Source organism: Neoarius graeffei, chromosome 4 (assembly GCF_027579695.1).
Source record: "Neoarius graeffei isolate fNeoGra1 chromosome 4, fNeoGra1.pri, whole genome shotgun sequence".
In the NCBI taxonomy this organism is placed as follows: domain Eukaryota; kingdom Metazoa; phylum Chordata; class Actinopteri; order Siluriformes; family Ariidae; genus Neoarius; species Neoarius graeffei.
In genome coordinates, this window is record NC_083572.1 from 3,161,471 (window position 1) to 3,174,317 (window position 12,847).

General features: G+C 38.2%; 1 protein-coding gene across 1 annotated transcript; it reads left to right on the forward strand.

Annotated features, from left to right (window-relative positions):
- Positions 1-679: 679 nt before the first annotated feature.
- LOC132884737 (membrane-spanning 4-domains subfamily A member 12-like) lies at positions 680-11,849 on the forward strand. Its single transcript, XM_060918634.1, has 8 exons — positions 680-785; positions 3,283-3,473; positions 6,173-6,283; positions 6,375-6,431; positions 8,879-9,025; positions 9,818-9,931; positions 10,536-10,616; positions 11,129-11,849. Exons 2-8 carry the CDS (start codon positions 3,312-3,314, stop codon positions 11,216-11,218), a joined length of 762 nt encoding a protein of 253 aa, XP_060774617.1. The 5' UTR covers positions 680-785; positions 3,283-3,311; the 3' UTR covers positions 11,219-11,849.
- The last annotated feature ends 998 nt before the right edge of the window (positions 11,850-12,847 follow it).

Below are 12,847 nucleotides of genomic sequence, written 5' to 3' on the forward strand. Positions count from 1 at the left end.
CTTCGGCAATGTAGTTCTGAGTGTCCATGTTTATAGTTTGTGTGTTTTCAGTGGAGTTACTGACAAACAATGTCGTTAATCGTGACTCATAGTTGTACCACTTCCAACTAGCAAAAGGAAGTGAGGTTTATAAAACAACGTTGTTTAAATTCTCCTCACACTGGATTTATCAGAGTTATAACAAGCATGAAAACATATCCATCATTCTAAACATATCACATCGTGCAATCAGGAAGCGTGGCAGAACTCCACTGCACATGGCCCATAGGATCACATGTATGTTCACTGATGTGACATCACATCCACATGTCAGCACTCACTCATGAAACAGGCCTTTGTGCACCCTTAGTGCTTGGGCCCACGAATCCCTGCTTGCAGTTATATTTATCATTGCAGTCATGTTCCTGTTGCTGTGGTCTTTTAAAGTTTACTCCAGGTCATGTTTCTAGGCAGCGCTGATGGTAATCATTCTGCTCCTGCTGGAAATACTTCTGCTCTGTGGAGCAAAAACAATAGCAGGCTTGGCTCTGATTCTCTCTGGAGCTCTGTGTCATGTTCAGACATCACATCTGGTTGCATAACAGCTTTGTGGGATTTTTTTTCTTTTCTTTTTTCATTCAGGTCTTGTATTTCGGCTCAATCTCGAGGCAGGAAATCTGCGTCACTGGAACTGTAAACATTTCTGAAGAATAGGAGGAGTTTAGGATAACAGTACACTGACGAAATGAAAGTGTTTAGTCGTAGAGAGAGAGAGAGAGAGAGACTGCACTGCTAAAGGACAGGAGGTAAAATAAGCCTTTTTGTCTTTATTAAACTAAATGATTTCTATTGTTTTTAACAGACATGTAACAGGAGCAGATCAGTGTTTTCTTTAAAGAGAGATAAAGGAGTGAAAAATGTTTTAAAATGGCTTCTTTTCTGGTTTTGTCTTGCAAACTGGGTGACTGTGTAGAATTTTACTCCATAGTTTTACCTCAAATGACAAGTTCAGTGTAAATAAAATGGTTATTTTCAGGTTTGGACACAATACTGAGAAATGATACTGAAGTGAAAGTATGAATAATATGTCAAAGTCTTGGTTAAAAATGGATGTAGCCAGACAGAAGAAGAAAAAAAAAGTTTTCCGGAGTTACTTTTAAATGCATTTGATTATAAAAATTAAATATTTTCAACTGACTTGATCTGATGAAATTAATGTAAGGTCACGTCTAATATGTTGAAAAAAATGTAAAAAAAAAAAAAAGTCGTCAAACCCACCTAAGGACTCTTTGCACTCAGGCCTCTGATCCACGTCCGTTTAGAAGGTGTGATGAGGTGTGGTTATTTATTTATGTATTTATTTATTTATTAAACGTACTTAAACTGAGAACCTTTTCCAAGGTCTTCCTTCACTGTAATTTATCAGCTTTAAGCTTCCCAGCTCAGAGACATGAATATCAGAAAACCTGTGACCATTTCAACACATACAGTGGTGCTTGAAAGTTTGTGAACCCTTGAGAATTCTCTATAATCCTGCATAAATATGACCTAAAACATCATCAAATTTTCACACAAGTCCTCTCACCACTCGTACTTTCCATAGAAACTACGTCCAGGATATTGAGTAACATATGTCTCAATATTATCACTCTTGAGGAAATCGAGGAATTGTTTTAATAAAATTTTTTTTTTTTGTTTTTTTGTTTGTTTGTTTGTTTGTTTGTGAATGTGTCGATATAATAAAAAGAAAATCACATGTTGGATTGAAGATGTGAAGTTTATCTTCTCATGTTGAAAAACTTGCATTTTTCAGACAAAATACATCACGCATATGAGTGACATACTTAAATAATAATGTCTGACTTTTTTTCATGGTCTATCAGATATATTCCATTCAGCTAGCATGATACTGAACGAGTTGAAGGCGAGTAGCTGAATGGAATACGGTGGATATAAAAGTCTACACACTCCGGTAAAATGATAAGTTTTTCAGATGTACAAAAAATGAGACCATGATAAACCATTTCAAAACTTTTCCCAGCTTTAATGTGACGTATAACCTCTCATCTCATTATCTCTAGCCGCTTTATCCTTCTACAGGGTCACAGGCAAGCTGGAGCCTATCCCAGCTGACTACGGGCGAAAGGCAGGGTTCACCCTGGACAAGTCGCCAGGTCATCACAGGGCTGACACATAGACACAGACAACCATTCACACTCACATTCACACCTGCGCTCAATTTAGAGTCACCAGTTAACCTAACCTGCATGTCTTTGGACTGTGGGGGAAACCGGAGCACCCGGAGGAAACCCACGCGGACAACATGCAAACTCTGCACAGAAAGGCCCTCGCCGGCCATGGGCCTCGAACCCGGACCTTCTTGCTGTGAGGCGACAGCACTAACCACTACACCACTGTGCCGCCCACCTATAACCTGTACAATTCAATTGAAAAACAAACAAATCTGTTTGGGGATAAAACATAAAAAGTAAAACGTACAATAAGCTGGTTGCATAAGTGTGCACACCCTTAAACTAATACTTTGTTGAAGCACCTTTTGCTTTAATGACAGCATTCAGTCTTTTTGGGTTCACACCTGCCATCAAGTAAAATGACTCTGATTAACCCCAAATAAAGTTCAGACATTTCCTCAGTTACATCATCCAGCAAAAGCAATATATCTGAGATACGATGAAACTAAGCCATTTTTTTTGGGGGGGGGGGGGGGGGGGGGCTTTTTTCACCTTTATTGGAAAGGACAGTGTAGAGACAGGAAATGAGTGGGAGAGAGAGACCAGGAAATGACCTCAGGTTGGAATTGAACCCAGGTCCCTGGATTTATGGTATGGTGCCTTATCCACTTGGGCCACAACACAAATATACACACATATATGACTTCTAGGGGGCCAAAGAAGACTCCTTATTTTATATGTTTCCGTCAGTGTTATAATAAAATAATAGTGGATTGTCTTTATGTCCCTATTTTTAAAACACACATGGAATGGACCTTTGAGATTCGCAACAAGTTCTTTGAAAGCCCAGTAACAAAATACAGTTCCTCAAATTTTCCACCCTTCTGTTCTACTTCTTTTCTTCCACTTTTCCTTTTTCTTCTGCTTCTTCTAACTTTATATAAACATGGTTTTCTCTTTAAAGCCTCAGGAACAACATTAGACTCTTGGAGTTGATTTAAAAACCTGTACAGAACCAAGAAATAACATTTTAATGATGTCATCATTTCTAGTCCAGTTTCATCTCACATTATCCCATCACACTGATAGTGAACGTGTTTTTTGTTCACAGATTAATCACACAGAGGTGCTTTATTAAAGATGGCCAGCGCTTCGATCCCGCTCACTAATGTGGGAAGTGGCTACACCATCGTCACTCAGGTTCTTCCCTCATCAACAGCCCCGACTACAGCCGGACAAAATCCCTGTCAGACAATCAGCCCACTGCAGAAATTCCTGAAAGGAGAACCGAAAGCTCTGGGAGTAAGTTATACAATTACATCATAAATAAACAAATAAATAAATAAATACATAATTCATATTATTCATATTAAATTACTGAATAAAATATTTTAACCTCTCAAATGAATACACAAATATGGAATAATAAAATAAATAGGAAAACAAACAGTAAAAAAAAGTAATTCAGAATAAAAAATAAATTAACCCAGTGTAAACAGATATGAAACAAAACAATAATAATTATTATAATATAATTACAATATATTTAAAAATAATAATGACACATAAAAATACATTTAAGCCTAAATGAAATTCATACATTCATAAAATATCTGATTACATTTTTAATTAATTCTGTAAATATTATTATAAAATAACATAAAAAATCTAAACTTTTTCTGAGACTATTTGATATCTCCTTTCCATTTTATTACATAAAAAATAAACTAAAATGAAAACAACCTTCACAACAGTGAACCAAAACTGTGTGACCTCCTGTCGAATTTGCTGTTGGTCATCTGCGTGCCGCCAAAACAGCTCTGACTCACTGAGACAACGAATCTACAACAAGACCTCTGAAGGTGTGCTGTGGAGTCTGGCAGCAAGACGTTATCAGCAGATCCAGGACACCACCTGGAGCTCTTCATCATGTTCCTCAAACCATTTCCAATGTGCAGTGAAGGGGTGTACCTGGTCTTCAGGAATGTACGAGGTGAATGCAGGACCCCAGGAGCATCACACCAGCTTTTCTTCTTCACATAGTGCATCCTGGTGCTTCCTGGTGACCTGCTTCCATCGCTTCAAGGTCCAGTTCTGACACTTTCATGCCCATTGTAGATGCTTTCTCAGGGCACAAGGGTCAGCATGGGGTCGGTGACTGGTTCTGCAGATACACAGCTTCATAGTCAGCAGTGTGTTGTGTCTCATTCCTCCTAATCATCATTAATCATCAGTAACCTTTCCAGTAGCCCTCTTGTTGGTTTGGAGCAGATGGGATTGTCTTCATTACCCTCAGCACCGTGTCCCATATCCAACCCATCGACACCAAGAACCGACTGTCACTTACCGTCGAGTCGAGTACATCGTACACACTGACACGTGCCGTCATTACAGGACACCTGTGACGGTCATCATGTTTTGGCTCGGTGATGTAAATGAGTGTGGTTGGGCATATCAGGTGAAAATTCAAATTAAATCCAAATAGTGCAACTTGAAACTTGTCTCATTGAATTCAGAATTGAATGCAGAACAACAGACTTTTTACAGAATTAAAATATGTTTATCCGTTCTTGAGATATTACAAATCAAAGGATGAAGAAATGGTTTAATTTTTAGAAAACTGTATGAGGATCACATCCAGTCAGAACAAAAGGTTTTTTTTCTTAATAACTTTTCTATTTCTAAAAGGGAAGTTTGGGCTTCCATGCTTAGACTGCTGCCTCCGCGACCCGGTCCCGGATAAGCGGAAGAAGACATTTACGTTTACGTTTAACTTTTCTATTTTTCAAGATATTTACATGGAAATTGGCAGCACATAAATGGTTGTATAGTGAGTACAATATTTGAAAAAATAATGAAAAAAGAATTATGGAAATTAATATTCAATTAGTATTAATTATGCTAATTAGGTAAACACGTTAAATCGGTATGCTCTCCTCTTCAAAGTTTCACCAAATGGCTTTATTTGTGCAGTATAAAGGTGATCGTAACTCTCATTTATACATCACAAAGAAGGAGAAATCAATGTTAATTATAAAATCTGCAAAAATAAGCACTGAAAGTCTCACATCTACCATTCTCTATCAAAATAAAAAAGTCATAAAAGATTATTTCTAATCCCCTCTTTATGCTCTGTAGGTCTTTGTATTTCTCAGTAGGGCTGACTAGTGTTTATATGAAAGAATATAAATGATTATTTCGGTTAATATTCACAGCTTTCAAGGCAAACCTCGAAAAAACTGTCTGATCTACATCCAATAAACAATTTACATTAACTGAACTGAAACTGACTCTTACGTTTCTTAAAATCTCACTCCGACCACTAAGATCTCAATATTTTTCATCAAAACAACTCAAGTTTTGTTCTATAATAGTTATTTATTTACATGAATCAGTTTGATTTGAAAAAAAAAAGTAGGTAAAGCTCTGAAAACTCACTTCAAAGTCTCAAAACTAGCAGAGGGAAAATGTTGCTGAATCCTTCATCAGAAAGAGTGAGAGCGAGAGAACATCGCTATAAAAGTGATCTGATTGATATTGACGAGTAATCCAGTGGGAAACCGATCAGGAGAGAGAGAGAGAGAGAGAGAGAGAGAGAGAGAGAGCCTGACTGCTTTCCCGTGACTCAAAAAGAAAAACATCATGAGTTTCCCGACGTCCCGCGAGCAGAGTTTTTACTCTTTTGTAGCGACTTCAACCTGCTGTTACTCCCAAAGTACTGAGATCTTAACCAGATACATTTCTGTGGAAAGCAGAGATTATAAGCTTTTTAATGAGAGTATTGACAATAGAAAATATTAAAGAGTGAATCAATGACAGGTTTGGAAACTTAGATGAGCGTCTGCATGCACAATTTTCAAAGCGAGCGTCTGATACGTCTACCGAGTGTGATCATTTATTTGTTCTTCACTACAAATACTTTGCATAAGAAACATGAATATAGTTTGCAAAAATACTGCAAGTTTATTTGTGTGTTTCTGTTTTTTTGTTTTTAACCACAGACTGTCCAAATAATGGTCGGTGTGTTGACGATCTTGTTTGGTATCGTGCTCGCAATCTTTCCTGACAGCATCAGCGTGGTTTCTGGAGTCATGTTCTGGGGCTCACTGTTTGTAAGGCTTCTTCAGTTTTCTTGACTTTTATGTGTATATTATTCAGTGTCAGTTTCAGGGGAAAAATATATATATATTTCTGCACTTGCAGCACATCAGCGCTGGTTCTCTGGCTGTTGCAGCAAACAACAAACTGAATCACTGTGTGGTAGGTAAACACCAACAGCATTTTTACACCAACAGCATTACCTTCTTTCGTGTGGAAACACACACACACACACACACACACACACACACACACACGGATGAAAAGCAGTTTGTCTTATATCGATTCTTTATTGAATTGCTGAATGAATTAAATTAATGCTTTCTATCTTTTCATTTACTTTACTAATTAATTTCGCTATTAATTCCATCTGCTCCTGCAGTATTTTGAAATGTGACCTGTAGTCACAGTTTAACAAGCCACAGTAAAATGAAGAGTACACTGGTGCTTCAAAGTTTGTGAACCCTTTAGAATTTTCTATATTTCTGCATAAATATGACCTAAAACATCATCAGATTTTCACACAAGTCCTAAAAGTAGATAAAGAGAACCCAGTTAAACAAATGAGACAAAAATATTATACTTGGTCATTTATTTATCGCGGAAAATGATCCAATATTACATATCTGTGAGTGGCAAAAGTATGTGAACCTCTAGGATTAGCAGTTAATTTGAAGGTGAAATTAGAGTCAGGTGTTTTCAATCAATGGGATGACAATCAGGTGTGAGTGGGCACCCTGTTTTATTTAAAGAACAGGGATCTATCAAAGTCTGATCTTCACAACATATGTTTATGGAAATGTATCATGGCACGAAAAAAGGACATCTCTGAGGACCTCAGAAAAAGCGTTGTTGATGCTCATCAGGCTGGAAAAGGTTACAAAACCATCTCTAAAGAGTTTGGACTCCACCAATCCACAGTCAGACAGATTGGGTACAAATGGAGGAAATTCAAGACCATTGTTACCCTCCACAGGAGTGGTCGACCAACAAAGATCACTCCAAGAACAAGGCATTTAATAGTCAGCGAGATCACAATGGACCCCAGGGTAACTTCTAAGCAACTGAAGGCCTCTCTCACATTGGTTAATGCTAATGTTCATGAATCCAACATCAGGAGAACACTGAACAACAATAGTTTGCATGGCAGGGTTGCAAGGAGAAAGCCACTGCTCTCCAAAAAGAACATTGCTGCTCGTCTGCAATTTGCTAAAAGTCACGTGGACAAGCCAGATGGCTATTGGAAAAATGTTTTGTGGATGGATGAGACCAAAATAGAACTTTTTGGTTTAAATGAGTAGCGTTATGTTTGGAAAAAGGAAAACACTGCATTCCATCATAAGAACCTTATCCCATCTGTGAAACATGGTGGTGGTAGTATCATGGTTTGGGCCTGTTTTGCTGCATCTGGGCCAGGACGGCTTGCCGTCATTGATGGAACAATGAATTCTGAATCATACCAGCAAATTATAAAGTAAAATGTCAGGACATCTGTCCATGAACTGAATCTCAAGACAAGGTGGGTCATGCAGCAAGACAATGACCCTAAGCACACAAGTAGTTCTACCAAAGAATGGTTAAAGAAGAATAAAGTTAATGTTTTGGAATGGCCAAGTCAAAGTCCTGACCTTAATCCAATGGAAATGTTGTGGAAGGACCTGAAGCAAGCAGTTCCTGTGAGGAAACTCACCAACATCCCAGAGATGAAGCTGTTCTGTATGGAGGAATGGGCTAAAATTCCTCCAAGCTGGTGTGCAGGACTGATCAACAGTTACTGGAAATGTTTAGTTGCAGTTATTGCTGAACAAGGGGGTCACACCAGATACTGAAAGCAAAGGTTCACATACTTTTGCCACTTATAGATATGTAATATTATGAGTCCAAGAAAACGGATGATGTCCATGTTGGAAAAAAACAACAAATTTTAAGAACCCTAAGAAGGATTTTTTTTTAGGGTGTGGAATATTGGATTCGAGAAGAACAATTCATGAGTAAGATTTTAATCGGGGAGAGGTTGAGTTATCGTCATTTGCCTGAACATGGATATGAATATGAATCCTCTCACTAATTAGAAACCATGTACTGTATCAGAGTTCAGGGAGTGACTGCAGTCCGTTCATGGCAGATGGAGTGAATTACGTGAAGTTTCCAGAGAAACAGAACATTTCTGATAAAAGTCCTACATTTGATTTGTGTTTATATTTCATCTCAGAATATGAAGAACATGGGTAAAACATTGAAGAAGGGGGTGAATACTTATGTAAGACACTGTAAATGGAGCTAGTAAAATGAAACAGGACAGACCGCTTCAGATAAGTATTTGATTCAAAAAATAAATCAATAAATCATTAAACAATTTTAATTTAAATCCATAAAGAAATTTTTCATGTTTAACAGAAAGTACTTCGCTAAAATCACTTTGTAATTATAAAAAAAGTCTTACTGTGGATGAGCCGACTGCTGATGGACATTTATGTTAAAAGTTTGCACTTGTTCCTTCAGTTTGAGTTTCATTTTTAGGATTTTTATGGCTTCTGATTGAGAACTAGCTGGGGTCTGATGGGTTTTTTAATTTTTATTTATTTATTTTACTCTTTTTTTCCCCTCAGGTGAAAGCCACTATGGTGGTCAATATTTTGAGCACGATAGCTGCAGGAATTGCCATCATCATACTTTCCATAGAGTTGGTGATTTCCCCAGTGTACAGATACTGCTACTATAGAGAGGATGATTGCAGGAATTGGTATCTTGCAGTGGTATGATTTATTTATTTATTACTATTTTAGCATGAGGTGTGTAATGGAAGAAAATACCCAAATAAAATAAATTAAAAACAATACAAATAAAACGAGAACGGCTCTGCCAAGCCACATAATATATCGAGATGTTTACTCATCTGGGACGTTGATCCATACATGTATGGGACTATTGAAGACACAGATTTCAACTGATTATATCAGAATTTGGATCCTGATCTGGATCAAGATCAAAATCATATCTTGAACAAATGATAATGCTCAAGCTGTCCACCAAATTTCATCCAAATCCATTCACTACTTTTCGAGTTATGTTGGGAACAGGCAAACAAAAAAAAAAAAATCCTGGATCCGCATACATACATATCTGGATTTGGATAAAAATTTAATCAATTGTTCCTCAGCCCATGGATCAACTTTCTTCCAAATTTCATCCAAATCTGTTCATTACTTTTTGAGTTACATTGGGAACAAACAAGCAAAAAAAATACAAACAAGAAAACTCATCTCATCTCATCAAACTGATGGAGGAAAAAACATAATGTCATCTAAGAAAGTTGGCAGGGGTAAAGGTGAGGCGACAGTGCTAACCACTACACCACCATGCTGCCCCCTATATATATATATATATATATATATATATATATATATATATATATATATATATATATATATATATTCTGCCTATTTTAATCCAAAAACATACAGTTCTGAACAAACAAACAAAGCAGTGACTAAGTCGCAAGACTTTTTGACATGTATTTTTTTTGTGATGGTGGATCTTTATTTCAGAGCTATCGCCATGGAATCACCGGCGTTCTGCTGGTTTTCTCTGTGCTCCAGTTCACCGTCTCTATTGCAGTTTCAGCTTTCACCTGCAAAGCCACCTGCTCCAGTGAACCAACTGTAAGTTGTTTTTTTTTTAGTAAAAGATGCAATATTGTCATGTGTCACATAGCTTTCATTCTCAGGAGATGGCAAGCTGATAAACAGACATGATTGCTTGATTTGATATCCGAACACATGCTTTGCCCTGCTACTGTCTGTTCCCAATAAACTCATCAGAGCTCAGCTCCAAGCTAACTCAGCTGTCTGGACACTCGGTTACATCTTTCACTGATTAAACCCACCCGGTGAAAAAGCCTTCACTGGAATAGAAGGTCAGCTGTTCAGTGAAGCTCTACGTTCCTTCCATTTTTTAATTTCCTGTCCATTTTTGTAGACAGCTTTCAGCAAATATTCATTTTATTTCTGGCTTCAGACAGCCAAGTTTGCTTGAACACTCACACAGTGTTAGAAGCACGATGACCTTGAGCCAGGAAATGTCTGTAGCTATTAGGAAATGGAATCTGGTTCAGCCATGTTCTGAGATTCATGACAGCAACGAATGTGACCTTTATATTTCACTGGGATTAATATCGAGTATTGGAAGTGTAGTGAACAGTTTGAACTGTTGTGATGCGTATATGTTATTATTGTGTAACTGAAGCTCTGTGATTGTGTCCAACAGCTGAACATCGTCAATGTGGTTCAGAACCCTGAGATGTGTGTTCCTGTGGTCAATTCCTATCCAGCACAACAACCTCAGCTGGTAAGAGAAACCTGCAGGACGCCGTTATGAAGTGCCACAGCACTGAAGAATCCAGAGTCACGTTTACACACCAAACACATTTTAGTTTTTTGATTGATCTTTTTTGATTGAATAAAATCCCAACACGCCTGTTTGGTTGAAAAGCCCATCTTCAATGAGGAAGAGAAGTTTATAAATCTTTTAATTGTGGAAGTGAAGCTCACTGAAAGAGCATCTCCTCAGAGTGCGCGACATCTTCCAGTAATGCAGCTCGGCCATTTCAGTTAATCGTCACCACACACACACACACACACACGACCCGACCGTAAGTACAACTCACAATCTCCCAGTTGAGAGGCGGACACCCTAACCACTAGGCTATCTCAAGGTCTACATGGTGTATGACCAACACCAACAGTTTTTCCTCTTTGTGATCCATCATTTACTCTTTACACCATTACGAAGCATAGCTGAGAATACAGACACTGTGTTCTCCATTTCTTTATTTCCTTCTTTCTTTATTTATTTTACAGGGGGTCAGTACAATGAACGCTGTCGCCATGAGCAGTGCACCCATGGAAAGTCCTCCAGCGTACTGCGAGAAAGGCCACCCAGATGACTGAGGATAATTAGAAATAAGAAATGATTCTTAACACTGTGACTTCACACATGATGGAAAACACAACCACGCTCTGTAGTGCTTACACAACACTTCTTCCTGTAACCGCTAAACACACTTTCAACATTCATTTATTTTATACGGATATCGATTTGTTTGCTTGTTTGCTTCATGAAGACTTTGCTTCTTTAAGATTTGCTCCAGTCCTTCTGAACACATATTTTCTGGGAAACTTAATTGTTTTCATGGAAAAACAAAAACAAATAAAGAAATGTATACCACAGCGCTGCTGATTTCTGGATCCTGATTGGTCAGAACGAAGGTGTGGATTAATTTTCTATAACGGTACCGCTGACCGTTGTGCAGCTACAAATTATGGATTTATACACGGAGCTCCCGATGAGTGTAAAATGTGTTCGTAAATACTATTCGAACTGAATTATTACAACATTCATTATTCTTCTGATTCTTAATGTTTTGAGCAGGAAGTTTTCTTTTTCAGCAGAGACAGCTGGCAAACAGCTCTCATCTCATCCTCTCATCCACAAACAAAACAAACAAAAAACCTTGTGTAATTGTTGATATGGTGAATTTTTCTGGTAAAGGTGATGTTTAATAAACATTCATGGAAGGAGTCTCCAGTGTCAGTGCTTTGAAACAGTCAGAGGTAAAGCTGTAACCACGTCATATGCCATCTTCAGGAAAGAGGAGTTTGTGCTTTGTGGTTGTCGAACCCTGTTGTGTGAGGGTGTGGAGGAAGTCTGGGCAGGAACAAGAATTAAACACCATGATAAAATTACTGGATAACAATTCCAAAGTATAAATCAATGTTAACTGAACCAGTGTTGTCAGTCTTATTCTCGTCTTGATATTCAAATAAAATCAGCTGTGTTTCAAATTACCAGATGTTTTTAGTCTTGGCTCATGCAAATACTGACATGGACAGTGTCAGTCATGGCAACAACCAATAGATGAGCTCTGTTCAGCACCAAACAGGAAGCAGTAAACTGGGTACAGGAACACCTCTCAAAGGGAATCTATAAAGTGTCTGACAGGGCAGATGAAAACAGCGAAGGGCAGATGTTTTGATTGAGTAAAACAGTAGGTTATCATCCTGCGATGCTTATTTCTGCTTTTTTTCATCCTGCAGGTAGCAATATCGTAGCATTTAGTTTTCAAGTATTGATTTTTCTTGCCATGATTATGCCTGCGGTATTCAGGAAAGAACTCAAGCTGCACCTGCATCCGAGTCCACCTGCTCAGTTTGTGACAACCTTCTTGAAAGAGGAGTTTGAAGAGTTTATGCTTTGTGGGTTCTTGGTAAACTGACAAGCTGCATTTTTCTTTTAAAAGAAAAATGAGATGATGGGGGTGACACGGTGGTGTAGTGGTTAGCACTATCGCCTCACAGCAAGAAGGTTCTGGTTTCAAGCCCAGTGGCCGGCGAGGGCCTTTCTGTGTGGAGTTTGCATGTTCTCCCCGTGTCTGTGTGGGTTTCCTCCGGGTGCTCCATTTTCCCCCACAGTCCAAAGACATGCAGGTTAGGCTATTTGGTGGCTCTTACTTGTAGGTCTGAATGTAAGTGTGAATGGTTGTGTGTCTCTATGTGTCAGTCTTGCGATGATCTGGCGAC